This window comes from Rhinoderma darwinii, chromosome 1 (genome assembly GCF_050947455.1).
Source record: "Rhinoderma darwinii isolate aRhiDar2 chromosome 1, aRhiDar2.hap1, whole genome shotgun sequence".
In the NCBI taxonomy this organism is placed as follows: Eukaryota; Metazoa; Chordata; class Amphibia; order Anura; family Rhinodermatidae; genus Rhinoderma; species Rhinoderma darwinii.
In genome coordinates, this window is record NC_134687.1 from 131,542,669 (window position 1) to 131,561,133 (window position 18,465).

Sequence of the window (18,465 nt, forward strand, 5' to 3'; positions counted from 1 at the left end):
GTACGGCCCAGTGGGTCCACAGACCCTTCGTGACAAAGACTCATTGATGTGCGTGGGGATCGAAGGCTAGCCTGTCTGGTCCAATCCCAAATCACACAGAACACAGTGTATTTAGGTCTGTGTTTCTGCAGACTGGTCAGAGTTGCCATGCTGATTCAGTTTTACAGCCAAAAGCACCTAGAGTAGGTATGTGATCATCAGAACCGGATCATGAAGCAATGGAAGAAGGTGACCTGGTCTGATAAATCACGTTTTCTTTGAAATTATGTGGACTGCGAGGTGCATGTGTCGCTTACCTCGGGAAGAGATGGCACCAGGCAAATCAGAGGAGGCCTTGGGTCCCGGCATTAACCTAGATGTTACTTTGACACGCTCCACCTACTTTAAATTGTTGCAGACCAAATGTACCTCTTCGTGGCAACGGTATTCCCTAATGGCAGTGGTTTCTTTCAGCAGAATAATGCATTCTGTCACACTGCAAAAATTGTTCAGGAATGGATTGAGGATCATGATAAAGAGTGCAAGGTGTTGACTTGGCCCCTAAACTCCGCAGATCTCAATCTGATTGATTATCTGTGGAATGTGCTGGAAAAACAAGTGTGATTAATGGATGCCCCACGCCGCAACTTACAGGACTTAAAGCTAACTTTTCAGGTAACTTTTCAGAATAAGCTGTCATATGTGTGTACGTGAGGAATAACACTAAGGGGGGATTCACACGAGCGTGTATTCGGTCCGTGCGGGCCGCGTGGTTTTCACGCGCAACGCACAGACCAATACAAGTCTATGGGGCAGTACAGACAGTCCGTGCTTTTTGCGCAGCGTTTGTCAGCTGCGCAAAAAGCGCGACAGGTTCAATATCTCCGCGTATTTCGCGCATCACGCACCCATTGAAGTCAATGGGTGCGTGAAAACCACGCAGGTCGCACGGAAGCACTTCCGTGCGAACCGACTGAAACAGCGCACCAGCTGTCAAAAGGATGAATGTAACCAGAAAAGCACCACGTGCTTTTCTGTTTCCAAACATCCAAATGGAGTGTCTTTGAGATGAGCGAACCCGGACAATCGAACCGAACTTCACCGGGTTCGGCCGAACTCGTTTTGGCGAACCCGGCAAAAAAATTTCCGGTACGCGACGTCCGGAGATAGTCACTGTCCAGGGTGCTGAAAGAGTTAAACTGTTTCAGCACCATGGACAGTGACTACCGATCCCAATAAACATGAACCTGTAAAAAAAAACGAAGTTCTGACTTACCGATAACTCCCGTCTTCTTCCTCCAGTCTGACCTCCCGGGATGACAATTCAGTCCAAGTGACAGCTCCAGCCAATCACAGGCCAAGCACAGGCTGCAGCGGTCACATGGACTGCCGCGTCATCCAGGGAGGTGGGGCCCGATGTCAAGAGAGGCGCGTCACCAAGGACGCGTCACCAAGGCAACGGCCGGGAAGTTCTCGGTAAGTACGAACTTTTTCTTTTTTTTTAACAGGTTGCTGTATATTGTGTTCGGCATTCACTGTCGAGGGTGCTGAAAGAGTTACTGCCGATCAGTTAGCTCTTTCAGCACCTTGGACAGTGACGGGCGTCGACTAGCCTCATCTCTATGATGGCGGCTGCGCGAAAATCACGCAGCCGCGCATCATACACGGATGACACACGCAGCTGTCAAATGGTTTTTGCGCGCGCAAAAACGCAACGTCCGTCTGTATCTGCCCTAATTCTGACCATTATATGACTTGTTTACTGCATTTTTTAAACGTTTTTCCATGTGTATGCTCCAATTCTCCATTTTCTCTGAGCTAACGGCTAACATATGGTCTATACACAGCACATAGAGAAGAGGAGAATCCTGTTTTTCTATCTCTATTTATAACACATATAGAAATGCAGCAGCATGGAGGAGATTATAGGGCAGTAGTGAGCAGTGTAGCTAAAAATCCAGCACTGGGGTAACATATAAATCTTGCCAGCACCGGCAGCACAACTGTGTCTGTCTGGCTCTCTCTTCCCCCCTCCTCCAAAAACTTTTTTGGGCAGCATGTGTTTCTCTCACTCTGCTCCCTCCTCCTGCTCCCCCTCTCTACAGACTTCTATGTGCAGTATCTGTGTCTCTTTCACTCTGCTCCTGCTCCCTCCTTCTGTTCCCCTCTCCATAGACTTCTATGGGCAGAAGCATGCCTGTCTTTCTCTCCCTGCTCCCCTTCCCTCTTCCTAGACTTTTATGCGTAGGCTGTGAAGAGAATACCCCCCCCCCCCCACACACACTTTCTATGGTCCATCTCCTTTACTGTCTATCTAGAGATGGATTTTGCTTGACAACATGCAGTGGAGAGTAGATTACAGTAAAGGAGATACACAGTGGCAGTAACTTCATACAGAATTTGCATTAATCAAATTAGTAAATGTTAGCAGTAAGTAAATGACAAAGTTGATGTATATCATGTAAACTATTAGCCTAAATTGTTTGAAAAGTTAAGGCCCTTTTACGCGGCCAATGATGGGGCAATCGGGCGTTATGCTTGTTCCCGATCATTGTTCTGGATAAACAGGGCAATGATCGTAAATTTTTAAAGCAAAAAATATTATCGTTGTTGGCAGAACATCTCCCTGTGTAAACATGAATATGTGCTGCCAACTTCATGGAAATGCATGGGGACGAGCGATCATACTAGCAATTGCTCGCCCCCATACATTACTGGTCATAGCTCCTTGTGAAAGGAGTAAACGAGCGCCGATTAACGGGCGGTCTCATTGATTGGCGCTCGTTTTGACAGTCAAAATTGGCAGATGTAATAGGACCCTAAGAGCCCATTTAAAGGATTTGCTGCTATTGTCTGGGTGACATATACCATAGGGCACGTTCAGAGATCTTGAGGAGTCCATGCCTCAACGGTCAGAGCTGTTTTGGCAGCAAATGTATTACATAGTATTAGGCAGGTGCCTTTAATGCTATGGCTGAACGTGATATACGTGTATATACACACACACACATATATATATATATATATGTGTGTTTAACAAACAGAAATAGCAAATATATAAAAAATAACATACGTACAGTATAAGCTAGGTCAGATATCCATTTGACTTTCTTACAAAAATAAACAAAAAAAAACCCATATGGAATATTGATGAGATTGTTGATTTTGAATTAAGGAGTGATGTTCAATTTATTTGGAAAATAATCAAACATAAAATACTGTACTTTTACTATGTGTTCAATGTCCTGATGTCTGAAGATATAACTATCTACATATAATTTATACCGAAACACCAATGTGGTTTTGGAGGCAAAATTAATGCAGGGAATACATTATAATCTAGTGTGACTTCTTCAGTAGCCTTGTTTCTTAATCTAAATCTGGTCAAGCATCTTTGAAATCAAATGACAATGAACAATGTGATGTCAAAATTGCCCCACTTTTGTGCTTCTATTATAAAGGCAAATTAATATTTGACCAAATATGAATGTTTTATTTCCTCATGTTTTAGATTATTTAAAATTATTTTGTTTTAAGATATTTTGTTTTACATTAGCGAATGGAACACACATATATATATATATATATATATATATATATATATATATATATATGTGTGTGTGTGTGTTCCATTCGCTAATGTAAAGCAAAATATCTTAAAACAAAATAATTATTTTTATATTTGTAAGAAATAAAAAACAAACACTGAATATTTACCGGGGACTTTTTCTCCCGGTAGGTAAAAGGTCCGGTTAGTGTGAATGGTAACATAGTTCTTCCTGGGGTTCTGTGGCAATGCTCGAATGTGCTTTGGCTTCATGTCCAAGCAAGCAGCAAGGCTTCCACCATGAGAAAATGCTGCAGAGTATGAAATAAAACCAAGGCTGATGCAGATCAACACAAACCACCACAATTTACACTTTACGAGATCTTGCACCTTGGAAAAACAGAAAACACTAATTAATATTGAAAATTTCATAACTCCTCGTTAAATATGATCAATATATTATTTAGCATGTTAACACTTACAAAGGTGAGAAGAAATAATTATTTAAATGTGGTAACTTTATGGGAAATGTCAGTGAATTATACTGACATTATACTGAAGACTAAAAGGATTACAGTTCACTGCATGCAAGCTGCAAAAAATATAATAGCTATAACGTTCCTATATAATTTTAAGCTTAATTTTGTTAGAAAAAAATATACCTTTCCAATCTAAAAGTAACCCACGTTCGATGGAGGCCTGCGACATATCGCACTGTATAGGCATATAGTGGAATATGTCACCTATAGGGTCCCATTGTAAAAAACCGTATACCGCGCAGTATAATTTTTTACTGTATACATGTGTATGGAACAGTATAGTCTATTACGCTATTCAATACTCTATTTTTTTTGCAGTATACCAATGTATACCGGCCGTCCAGAGGTCAAAAGGACAATCTTTTCATTTCCATCGGGCTATTGGAGCGCTATGGGTACACACTAAGTTCCCAAATGTGTTCTGTACAGGGCCTTAGCCCAGGACTGGGAGCCATACTCCATAATTGGTTCTGGCTTGAGGGACAGAGCCTTCCTGTCCTGTTCTGTTGTCTTATCGGACCTAAACTGAACCTAAGCTACTGTTAGCCAAACTATCTGGAAAATTCAAGGATTTAAAAGTATTTTGTAGAGCTCATTGGTTTTTCAGTACCCCTTGTGGCCAAAAGATGGCAATGCTGAGTCCATTCATGTGGCGTACTACTTATGCATGTTGCATTTTATGTCTGTAATCTATTTTATTAACATACAAGAGAATAAAATATATAAAGTGCAACTACCTGAAGAAAAGATACAGATACAGAGCCCCGAACATAGTTTCAATAAGGTCTGCAGGAACATTTTAGATACTGATACTATCCACAAAACAAAATCTAACACATAGAAGTTAACTAATATTTCAACTTTAATTAATACAACTTGACTTTGAATGGGCATAAATAGGAAACATGCTGAGAAATCTTGATCTTTTATATTATATACTATCACAGTGTTAATGCCGTCCACGCTGCAGTCACCAACAAACAAATATCCATTAATCATAAGTTAGTTAACTGGCAGAAAAATACTTGTTCCAAGTGTGTGTGTTTGCAGGGCCAGGCATCTACAGTGTGTTAATCAATCAAGACTTTTAGGCATTTAGTCACTGAACAGTGATGGATACGGCAGAGCCAACTGCACATAAGCCTGGCACACTGCTATGGCTTGTTAGGGTGTGTGCCAGAAACTGAGCTGGGATCACTCTGCTAATCTTGGCAAGTTCAGAGGCAATTACAAAGTATCCAAAGCGACATTGTAGTTTCTTCCCTGGAACAAATATTAACTCTTTTGTTGTATAATCAGACTCTATAACAAGTATTATGTCACCCACAAAAAGTATGGAAAAGCTTGATTAATTTATATTGTGTATAGAGGAACTGTTGCCTTTACAATTTTATGAAAAATCTTGAACTATTTTTAAATTTGATGAAACTGAGGTTGGGGGCACATGCTCCCTGAATTAATACATATAGTGCAGTATTTTGTGCTTTATGGCAGCGGCAATGAAGAGGTAATGGTAAGAAAGTATCCCCATAGACTAAGAAGAGTAACGCTTGTCCCCAGAGACTAGGAAGTTAAAAAGTGCAGAGTTTGAAAACTGTAATATTTCATAATTTATATTTATAAAGATAGACACAAGCAAAATAAAAATGTAAGAAATTTTTTTTATCAAAAAGTTTGAAAATTGACATTTTAGCTTTACCGTATAAATTAAATAATTGCATATTTTATTGTATTTTTAATTTGTTGTAATAATGCCTTCATTTATATTTAAACCAAATTTACACTCACAAAAAAAAAAAAAAAAGGGTCCTAGGGAGTTATAATAAATGTGTGTGTTATAATGAATGTACAGTGTAATATTATTTGTATTTTTCCCTGGTCTCTAGAAAACGTATGGTCATTGTGACCAGTATGACAGTCATGTAGCACTTTAAGGTTATGTGCACACACAGTAATTACGTCCGTAATTGACGGACGTATTTCGGCCGCAAGTACCGGACCGAACACAGTGCAGGGAGCCGGGCTCCTAGCATCATAGTTATATACGATGCTAGGAGTCCCTGCCTCTCTGCAGGACAACTGTCCCGTACTGTAATCATGTTTTCAGTACGGGACAGTAGTTCCACGGAGAGGCAGGGACTCCTAGCATCGTACATAAGTATGATGCTAGGAGCCCGGCTCCCTGCACTGTGTTCGGTCCGGTACTTGCGGCCGAAATACGTCCGTCAATTACGGACGTAATTAGTGTGTGTGCACATACCCTAAGGGTATGTTCACACGAGGGCGTCCGTTACGGCTGAAATTACGGGGATGTTTCAGCCTGAAAACATCCCCGTAATTTCAGCCGTACCGGCATGTGCAGGCGCTTGAACGTCGCGTCAATTACGGGCGTAATTAGCGCTGCTATTCATTGGAGTCAATGAATAACGGCTCCAATTACGGCCAAAGAAGTGACAGGTCACTTCTTTGACGCGGGCGTCTAGTTACGCGCCGTCATTTGACAGCGGCGCGTAAATATACGCCTCGTGTGAACAGACAAACGTCTGCCCATTGCTTTCAATGGGCAGATGTTTGTCAGCGCTATTGAGGCGCTATTTTCAGACGTAATTCGGGGCAAAAACGCCCGAATTACGTCCATAAATAGGCCGTGTGAACATACCCTAACACTGGCTGATTCTGTCTGTCTCAAACAATCTTAGTTTAAATGTTCTGCTTAACCATGACATGCATAATATGAGGATTATCCAAAATCTATTCCATAGCGATAAATACTGAATATAAAATTTTCCTCCAACCAAAAGCATCATTTTATTTTGATGTTCTTAGTAAAGACATGCAGCTGCTAAAATTCAGCAAATTCAACCCTTTCAGAAGCGTCAACTCTCCAAATTTAAATGGAATCTTAGAAATTGCTCTCTTACTACAGGCGCTGTATACAAAGTGTGACCAGTACATGCGCTCATTTCAACTAGTATAATTAATACAAAAGGGGGCATTAACTAGATGTTTATTAAGGGTTAACTTTGTGGGTGCTGATAGCGGATTTCTGCTGCTTCCTTCCCACACTGTACAGTCTTATCACTTTAGAGGCTGTACATGCTTTCAGTGCTCGATAGTTTAACCCTTTATGGGCATCTTGTTAATGCATTTACTTAATGTGCACCTGTCCTATTAGAAGAAAAATGCAGTTTATTATCATCTGCGGCAAGAAAAAAAGTGGCTCCCACTATCAGGGTCATAGTTTAGGTTATCTGGGTACCATTCCGTTAAAATGGCATGGTTCCTTGGCATGTCCCATCAACATCATGTACATTAGTTGGCCATCTGGTGTAGGGGAGGGCATTTTTTAAATGTGTGGGCCTAGGGCTGGGCAATAATTCTAATTAATTTGATTAATTTGCACTCAAGGCCTCTGACGATCCTGTTTTTTAACAGAATCGTTTCTCTAGTGGCGCTGTCCTGCAGGAGGAAGCTCAGCTTCGTCACCTGCCTTGTCTGCCCTGTCTGAGAAGCTATACCCCGTTCTGTCCCTGCTTCCCCACGGTACTGAACAAAATAATACAGTACAGAACAGCAGTTCCGTGGGGAAGCAGGGACTCCTAGTAAAGTGCCACTCCTTGTAGATAGCACCACCACCCTCTGTAGATAGCACCCCCCCTGTAGATAGCACCACCACCACCCCTGTAGATACCACCACCACCTCCGTGTAGACAGCGCCACTGTAGCTCCCTCTAGGAGCAAAATCCCCGGCCAGAGCGTTGCCGACTTCGCTCCTAAAGGCATTTCGCTCCTAGAGGGAGTCCCTGACATCTCTGCCCATATATGCCATATATCCCTTGCCGGAACGTCGGCAACATCTGGCTGGGGATTCCTCTCCAGGAGGAGCCCCTGTCGTCACTGTCTATATACGGATAGTGACTTCAGGTGCTCCCTCTAGAAGCGGAGTCCCCGGCCAGAGCATTGCAAGATCTCTGGCCGGGGACTCCTGTCTTGGGAAAGCCCTTGACGTCACTGTCCATATATGGCTACTCCCCTGCCAGAGTATTGCCGGTGCTCTGGCCGGGGATCCCACTCCTAGAGGGAGCTACAGTGGCGCTATCTACAGGGGGTGTGTGCTATCTACAGAGGGTGTGGCACTATCTACATGGGCACTGTGGCACTATATGTTGGCACTATGGCTGTAACGAATCGGGGTAGGGAGACAGACAGGTGAGCCCTAATCTACCCGCAACTTAGTCCCTGCCTACTTGCACGGCCCGTCCTAAGTGACGGCGTACAACTGGGCGACGGTCCCTCAATAAGTGAAAGACAGACAACACAAGACAAGGGCACACAGAAGCAAAGGGGGAAGTAGGGGCAGTTGCCCACGGAACACCGTGAGCAAAAGGAGTGGTGAACGAGCCGAGTCAAACCAGGAGAGTACGTAGTAACAAAATCAGAGCAGGAGAAGAGTCAGTCAAGCCAGGGTCAAAAAGTAACAGCGGTCAATAACGTAAATAGCAGGAATCGCAGAGCCAGGAAACAAGACAATCACAGGCAAGTTCCAACTGCAAGTGAGGGTATAAATAGACCAAGGGCGGGAGCAGAACCGTCAGGCCAGGCTGTGATAGGTTCTCCCTCTCCTCAGCCTGCGAACCTGAGTGGTAACAGATCGCGTCACTCTAGCAGACCTTGGAGCTGATGAAGGCTGATTAAGCGCGGGCGTCGACACAGAATCTGTGTCTGGCAAATCCATTACAATGGCACTTTATATGTTGGCACTACGGCACTTTATATGTGGGCACTGTGGCACTGTTTATGTGGGCACTATCTACAGTGAGCACTAACTACAGTGGGTACTGTGGCACTATATACAGGGAGATTGTGGAACTATCTACATGGGCACTGAGGTGTTTTCAGGGGGTTGGGACAAAAAAACCCCTGACAAATTAAATCCATCCGTCTTTTTAACGGCCATGAAAAACAGACGGCAAATGGATGACAAATGGCCATTAAAAATGGACAATCGGACTGGAAATGGATGAAAATTTGGAGACACTGATGCAAAACGGCCATGAAAAACTGGCAATTGATCAGTTTTCAATGGCCATTTTTTTTCACTGTCGTGTGACTGTAGCCTAAGTGGCTATGATGCCAGGAGTCCCGTTTACATGTACCGAGGTAGGGCTGGGAAATCTGGCTGACACACGGACCGTTTTTCACGACCCAATCGCGGTCGTGTGAATCCGACCTCAACCCCTTAAAGACCAGGCCTTTTTGTGCATTAATGACTTAGGATTATTTTTTGTTTTTTTACTGTCACATTCTAAGAGTCGTAACTTTTTTTTATTCCGTTGACAGTTTTTGCGGGAGAAGTTGTATTTTCCAATTGCATCATTTTTGGGTGCATATAATATATTGATAAATTTTTATTAGTTTTATTTTGGAAAATAATTGAAAATAAGCTATTCCAGCATTGAATTTCACGTTATAAATTTACGCTGTTCACTATGTGCCATAAATAACATGTTATCTTTATTCTATGGGTCGGCATGATTACAGGGATACCAAAGATGTCAAGGTTTTTTTTTTCTACGTTTAAAAAATGTTTTATTGTTTTTGCATCGCCGCATTCCAAGAGCTGTAACTTTTTTATTTTTTCGTCAATGTAGCAATATGTAGGCTTGTTTTTACGGGGCAAGGTGTAGTTTTCATTGGTGGTATTTTGGCGTACATGGGACTTATTGATTAACTTTTAATTTATTTTATATGGGGGGAGTGGGAGATGAAAAGGAATTTTGGCGTCGTTTTTAATATTTTTTATGCCGTTCACGTGGCGGTTTAATTAACTGGTTCCCGACCACTGGCTGTGTTTTTACGGACAGTGGTCAGGGTCCTTAAAACCCGAGCCATAGACTTTTTACGGCTCGGGTTTTAACTTGCTGCCCGAGCGATCGGGCAGCTGAATGTCGGGTCTCCGGCTGTCAGTGACTGCCGGGGACCATTTCGCTGCTTCTGTCTTCTCTGATCACTTGTACACAGCGCTCAATGAACGCTGTGTATAGGAATAGAGGCAGCGGCCGCGCCGCTTTCTCTATTGCTCCCGGTGTTCATGTGACTGGTCACATGATCGCCGGGTGCCATTAGTGACAGACTGCTGCTGTGCAGCTCCAGTTACAGTGGAAAAGCATGGTGTAAAAGAAAGAAAAAATATATATAAAGTTCCCCAAAGGTCTTTTTCGACCTTTGAGGGACAGACCATAGTAATAAAAAAATAAAAGTAAAGTAAAGTGCAAAAAAAAATTAATAATAAAAACAAAAAAAAAACATTCCCCCGCCAATTATTGTTGTAACGCTAGCACTGACCCAATTACTCTAATATAGACATGTAATATATTAAAATTGACAGTAGACGATGACGATCACAAATAAAAGGTCTATTTTAGGGTAAAACAATGTTATTACAAAAAAAAAAATAGCTGAAACGTAAAAAAGCTTATTTTTTTACTATTATTTTCGAACTTTAAGAATAAAAAGGATGTGTATAAAAACAATAAAAAAAGAAACCTGCATTGTCTACGGAAAAAACATCGCAAAAATCATGTCGTTAGCTCAACAAATAAAAAAGTTATAGTCATTTAACTAACACGTGCTAAAAAGGGCTAAACGGTGTCTGGTCCTGAAGGCTCAAAATAGCCCGGTCCTGAACTGGTTAATGAGTCAACTTTATTGTTTGAGTCGTTACGATTTGGTGATACTATATATGTGTACATTTTTTTTTTTAAACTTTTACTAAATAAAACCACTTTTAGGGGGGAAAAAAGTGGTGTTTGTTAATTTTTACTGTAATCTTTTTTTTTTTTTTTTCCCCCATAAACTTTATTTCAATCTTTTCCTTTTTGTCCCACTAGGGGACTTCACCATGCGATCTGCTGATCGCTTATATAATGCTTTGGTATACTTAGTATACCAAAGCATTACTGCCAGTCAGTGTAAAACTGACAGGCAATCTATTAGGCCATGTCTCTGGCATGGCCTAATAGGCAGATGCTGAAGGCAGACCTGGGGGCCTTTTTTAGGCCACCGACTGCCATGGAAACCGATCGGCACCCCGCAATATCGTTGCGGGGCTGCCGATGTGGTGACAGAGGGCGCTCCCCCCCTCTGTCAAACACATTAGATGCCGCTATTGCTATTGACAGCGGCATCTAATGGGTTAAACTACCGGAATCGGAGAGCACTACGACTTCGGCAGTTGGGGCAGGAGCTTGGCTGTGTATAACAGCCGTGCTCCTGCCATTGATCTCGTGAGTACACTGGCGGTACCCACGAGATATCCGTGCAGGAACTAACACCTGCTTGTGACGGATATATCTGTCGCTCGTCGTTAAAGGGTTAATGTAATTTATTTAAAGCACCACCGTGGGGCCGGTACCGCACAGTGTCCTGCTCAGACTTCAGACACTACAATGAAATACACATTGGGTTGCCGGCAGGATCCACCAAGATTAAACCACTGTGTAAGAGCAACTTTACTCTGTGGATGATGATAGTTGTGGTATAGCTGTAGGGGAGCAGAGGTTTTAGTAACACCTAGCCCTCATGCCTGAAACCATCTGCCATATAAGAAGCCACAAATACTATACATGGCATGTGACACATGACATTGAAAGGCCAACATACACATTTTGCAATGAAGTCCAGGAGCTACAAGCTGCCTCTGGTTGATAGGTCCACTTTATTTATTACAAGGACTAATGTTGTGTACATGTGTATTTTATTCAATAGTATAGAATATATTAAAAAGGAACTCAAAACATAAAATGTACTTCAGATGGAGAACCAGGTTGCTGTAACCTAGTCTATTGGCCTTTAACCATCCCTTGTCAATATACAGGATGCAACTAAAGTACTTTCAATAGCCTCCTGTATATTGCAAAGGGATGGTTAAAGGCCAATAGACTAGGTTACACCAAGGAGTAGTGACAAACTGGTATACAATAAAACAGGAAAACCTGAAAAATTGAGGGTTCTGTTTTCCTGGGTAAGTAATACTTTGTAGCTCAGGTTATTGTAGTGAACACCATTAAAAAAAATGGGGCAGATTTGTTTCGAAAAATGTATTATTGACTCGCGCTAAAAAAAACAGAAGTTTGCGCCTCACTAGACACTTCAATAAAAGGGCTTAAAAGGGTGTGACTTAAAATTCACGACTTGTGCCAACATTTTGGCGAAAAAAACTACAGTGAACAAAGCCAAACAAGAGGTGGTCTATTGAAGCGAAAAGGGTCTAACATGTCTAGCAAGATGCGTCAAATTTATCATACAGCAAGCGCCACCGTGATAAATTGGACGCATCTTCTGATTGCCTGGTCTAAGTTTACGATGTCTAAATCTTAGATAGCATTAGTAAATCTACCTTAATATCTTTATTTTGTGAAAATATCTTCTTTACATAAGTTTAGTACCATGCCACCATGCCATATAAGACATGATAAATGAATGAAGCACCAGTCATGCCCTCCAGCATTCGACAAAACCACTCCCGAACTTACTTGATTAAAATATTGATCTCTGCAGAAAACAGTAAACTTTTTTCATAAAATAAAATGATTTTTTAGCATTTCCCCATGGCTTCTTTGAGAAGAGTTTCAGTTAAAATGTAATTTATGTTACACATCAAATAAAATAATGCTGCATTGAAAGTCCTCTGTACTTTCGAGAAGGAAAAAGAAGACTTTTTAATGATCAGATGACTCTAAACATTTATCATATTCTCATCTCCACCTGTAACATCATTCACATTCACATCATATAGCCTTCTAGTGAACACACAGCCATATGCCTTACTTCTGTCCATTACTTATGCTTTTTATTCCTGGGTTCAGGCACAAATCAAAGATATGATTTGTTCCCCAGGATACTTTAGTGAGTTACCTGACTGAACTCGTGGAGTGGCAAGGAGTTCTCAAGGTTATTTTTTTCTCACCAGCATGAATTTTCTACATTTCTAAGACTGCTCTCCAACCTTTCATATATATAAAAAAAAAAACACTTGTAGAGTTATAAAGTTTTCACAGTCTTCCTTCCTAAGATTACACATGAATATCTCTGATCTCTTCCACTACGCCAGTCACAGAAAGCAGCAAGGAACCAGAAAAAGGATGTTCTCCATGCCTCAGCAGGACATTAACCACCAAGATATACAGGTTTAGTATTGTGTTCAGATATCATGTACATCTTCTCATCTGCTCAGCAGGAGTAAGGGGCCAAAGATTTGCGCAGCAAGAAAGAATATTAAAGTATACCTTATACTATCCTGTAAGAGCAAAAATGAAACAACTCTATAGAGACTTAAACAACACATTTACGATCACCACTGCCAATTTACAAATTATTATCACACAATTAGTAAAAATTCTCGAACCTTATAAAGGGAAAGGTTATATATAAATTTTATATGGCAAATAAATATCTACGGTTTTAGACATGCATTTAAAAAAAAACAGAAATTTGCAGTAAGTGCCTATGCATATGTATCTGCTAAAATAATGTTTTAAAAAAATAAGATGGTAATATATAAAGATCGAGTACTTGTCTGGGTAGGGGTCGTGGTAGTTCCATGTCTATACATTCAGCACGTTCTACATAAAACTATATATGTGCTCCTAAAATATGACATTCTTTTTATTAATATGTAAACTGGCCATAGCAGTTTATACTATAATCACAAACATGCAAAAAAATTTGTTTAGACCTATAAACAGGCAACCCGACAAGTTATAAAGAAACACAGTGTGCAGTATACTATTAATATATATCACCAAAATATACTTTTTTCATAAGTGTATACCATTAACATAATAATTCTCCTTTAATTGTTGGGAATAATATTCAGCAACTTGTAGCCATTTTTTGATCACGAGTACTTGTCTCTTTTACAGGGCCCATATCGTGTTGTAACCCTTCTTTTCCAGATACTGATATATAATCAGCCAAATTTGAGCACCGATCCATTTAAATATTGCAGCAGCGCTCAAGTTTGTACATGGCGCCCTCCCTCACAGTCTGTGCAATGTATGGGACAAACATACATTGCACAGAGAGGCTTTTTGCTGCGGCCGAGGCTTTGCAATGTACAGATGGGGCTGATGTAGACTTGAGTATCGCTGCAATTTTTACATTCACTGGGTTGCCATAGGGAAGAAGATGATTTTTTGACAAACATTATATTAAAAACCCTCTTATTCTTCAAGAATAAAAGGGCTAAATAAAAAATAAAAAAATACATAACGGACAATACCTTTAAAGAGCAGGTTGAGACTAATGAAGATATATGTAAGAATCTTACAAGTAGTCATAGTAGTAGTTAAAAACTTGTATCATTAAACGTATCACAAAACAAGAAGGTGAACCTAAGGTAGAATAGCATGCATGTATAATGTATACATAATACATGATGCAATAAGGCTGCATGTCTTATTCAACCCAACATTTCTTCTATAAGTCATATTTTAGTAATCGGTCCGTCAATCACTAAAACTTAAATTAATAATAATCATTTAAGGTGAAGTACAATTCTAAAAAGTGTTGCAAATGACACCTCAATGGCAGTCAAAATGACTTTGTTTAGTACTAGTCAAATACAAATCCCTCAAGCTGATGAATAACTACTATTAAGAACAAGTTAGGGTTTCAAAGTCAACTGAAACCTCTTAAGATTGTCAATTAGATATAAAACACCAATAATAGCACAGTCACTCTACTTACCACGAGAAGCATCTTTTATCAGGATGCCTTTCCCAAATCACACAAGTGGTAATATGTGCCTTGGACCCACTGAGAGGCATCTTTTAGAGAAAGGCTCAGACCAATTTCTCGAATAGTGTGTGCAACAGCTGTCACAGATAATGTAACGCCTGTGGGGCCTTACCCCTTTGGTGTTGATGGACAGCCCTAATTTGATTACTTTCTTCCCTTATACTTAATTTGGTAGTCTCCTCAAGGTTGACAGGAACACAACAAGGAAGACAAAAAAACACAATATCTGTGTTTCATGGATCAGCCTGCGCATCCTTAAACTCCCAGTTGGAAAAACCTATTGTCCCTCCTGTCAGCCCAGCAGGATGGGATTTGGTTGTAACAAAAGGATTCAACAAACCACAATGCTCTGTCTCCCGGAGGAGATACACAAATACCCTGATCACATCAACAGAGATGTGTCACAACTCTTTTTAGTTCTTATAGGAATTTTCATTATCCCAGTATATAATACACATAACACTTTTGATACAACATTATAAGGATTTATTCACATGGGTATGTTTCTCGTCAGTGTGCTGTCCGTTTAACCCCTTAAGGACGCAGCCTAGTTTGGGCCTTAAGGCTCAGAGCCCATTTTTCAAATCTGACATATTTCACTTTATGTGGTAATAACGTCGGAATGCTTAAACCTATCCAAGCGATTCTGAGATTGTTTTCTCGTGACACTTTGGGCTTCATGTTCGTGGTAAAATTTGGTCGATATATTCAGTGTTTATTGGTGAAAAATTGCAAAATTTAGAGAAAATTTTGAAAAAATTGCATTTTTCAGAATTTAAATGCATCTGCTTGTAAAACAGACGGTTATACCACCCAAAATAGTTACTAGTTCACATTTCCCATATGTCTACTTTAGATTGGCATCGTTTTTTTAACATTCTTTTATTTTTCTTGGACGTTACAAGGCTTAGAACATAAACAGCAATTTCTCATATTTTTAAGAAAATTTCAAAAGCCTTTTTTTTAAGGTACCTCTTGAGTTCTGAAGTGGCTTTGAGGGGCCTATGTATTAGAAACCCCCATAAAACACCCCATTTTAAAAACTAGACCCCTCAAAGTATTCAAAACAGCATTTAGAAAGTTTTTTAACCCTTCAGGCATTTCACAGGAATTAAAGCAATGTGGAGGTGAAATTTGCAAATTTCATTTTTCTTGCTGAATTTCAATATTATTCCATTTTTTTCTGTAACACAGAAGATTTTACCAGAGAAATACTACTAAATATGTATTGTCCAGATTCTGCAGTTTTTAGAAATGTCCCACATGTGGCTCTAGTGCGCTCGTGGAATAAAACACAAGCCTCAGAAACAAAGGAGCACCTAGTGCATTTTGAGGCCTCTTTTTTATTAGAATATATTTTAGGCAGCATGCCAGGTTTGAAGAGGTGTTGAGGTATGAAAGCAATGGAAACCCACCAGAAGTGACCCCATTTTGGAAACTAGACCCCTCAAGGAATTCATTTATGGTTGTTGTTATCATTTTGACCACACCGTTTTTTCACAGCACCTATTTGAATTGGGCTGTGAAATTAAAAAAATGATATTTTTTCCATTAAGATGTAATTTTTGTTCAAAATTTCTTATTTTCACAAGGAATAAAACACCCCATTTTGTTGCCCAATTTGTCCTTAGTGCGGCAATACCCCATTTGTGGTGATAAACTGCCGTTTGGGCCCATGGGAGGACTCAGAAGGAAAGGAGCGCTATGTGTTTGTTGGAGTCCAGATTTTGCTGGATTGGTTTTCGGGTTCCATGTCGCATTTGCAGAGCCCCAGAGGTATGAAAGCAATGGAAACCCACCAGAAGTGACCCCATTTTGGAAACTAGACCCCTCAAGGAATTCATTTATGGTTGTTGTTATCATTTTGACCACACCGTTTTTTCACAGCACCTATTTGAATTGGGCTGTGAATTAAAAAAATGATATTTTTTTCCATTAAGATGTAATTTTTGTTCAAAATTTCTTATTTTCACAAGGAATAAAACACCCCATTTTGTTGCCCAATTTGTCCTGAGTGCGGCAATACCCCATTTGTGGTGATAAACTGATGTTTGGGCCCATGGCAGGACTCAGAAGGAAAGGACCACCATTTGGCCTACTGGAGCTTTTCTTGTGCTAAGTCATGTAGGCAGAAGCCCCTGAGGTACCAGTACAGTTAAAACCCCCGAGAAGTGACCCCATTTTAAAAACTACACCCCTTAAGACATTCATCTAGTGGTGTAGTGAGCATTTTGACCCCACAGTTATTGTGTAAAAGGTAATGCGCAGCAGATGGTGCAAAGTGAGATTTGCAATTTCCTATGCATATATGCCATTTCAGTGTCTGATATATTGTGCCCAGCATGTGCCACTGGAGACATACACCCCATAAATTGTAATGTGGGTTCTCCCGGGTACGGCAATACCCTACATGTGGCTGTTATTAGCTGACTGGGCACACGACAGGGCTCAGAAGGGAAGGACCACCATTTAGCCTACTGGAGCTTTTCTGGTGCTAAGTCATGTAGGCAGAACCCCTGAGGTACCAGTACAGTTGAAACCCCCGAGAAGTGACCCCATTTTAAAAACTACACCCCTTAAGACATTCATCTAGTGGTGTAGTGAGCATTTTGACCCCACAGTTATTGTGTAAAAGGTAATGCGCAGCAGATGGTGCAAAGTGAGATTTGCAATTTCCTATGCATATATGCCATTTCAGTGTCTGATATATTGTGCCCAGCATGTGCCACTGGAGACATACACCCCATAAATTGTAATGTGGGTTCTCCCGGGTACGGCAATACCCTACATGTGGCTGTTATTAGCTGCCTGGGCACACGACAGGGCTCAGAAGGGAAGGACCACCATTTAGCCTACTGGAGCTTTTCTGGTGCTAAGTCATGTAGGCAGAACCCCTGAGGTACCAGTACAGTTGAAACCCCCGAGAAGTGACCCCATTTTAAAAACTACACCCCTTAAGACATTCATCTAGTGGTGTAGTGAGCATTTTGACCCCACAGTTATTGTGTAAAAGGTAATGCGCAGCAGATGGTGCAAAGTGAGATTTGCAATTTCCTATGCATATATGCCATTTCAGTGTCTGATATATTGTGCCCAGCATGTGCCACTGGAGACATACACCCCATAAATTGTAATGTGGGTTCTCCCGGGTACGGCAATACCCTACATGTGGCTGTTATTAGCTGCCTGGGCACACGACAGGGCTCAGAAGGGAAGGACCACCATTTAGCCTACTGGAGCTTTTCTGGTGCTAAGTCATGTAGGCAGAACCCCTGAGGTACCAGTACAGTTGAAACCCCCGAGAAGTGACCCCATTTTAAAAACTACACCCCTTAAGACATTCATCTAGTGGTGTAGTGAGCATTTTGACCCCACAGTTATTGTGTAAAAGGTAATGCGCAGCAGATGGTGCAAAGTGAGATTTGCAATTTCCTATGCATATATGCCATTTCAGTGTCTGATATATTGTGCCCAGCATGTGCCACTGGAGACATACACCCCATAAATTGTAATGTGGGTTCTCCCGGGTACGGCAATACCCTACATGTGGCTGTTATTAGCTGCCTGGGCACACGACAGGGCTCAGAAGGGAAGGACCAC

At 40.9% G+C, this 18,465-nt stretch overlaps 1 protein-coding gene across 1 annotated transcript in view; it reads right to left on the bottom strand.

Annotated features, from left to right (window-relative positions):
- The window catches only part of REELD1 (reeler domain containing 1), a 119,405-nt gene that overhangs the window by 76,139 nt on the left and 24,801 nt on the right, over nucleotides 1-18,465 (bottom strand). Inside the window, exon 2 of the mRNA XM_075848072.1 lies at nucleotides 3,697-3,916. Within this exon, the coding sequence (XP_075704187.1) occupies nucleotides 3,697-3,916 (220 nt within the window). The remainder of the gene's footprint in view (nucleotides 1-3,696; nucleotides 3,917-18,465) is intronic.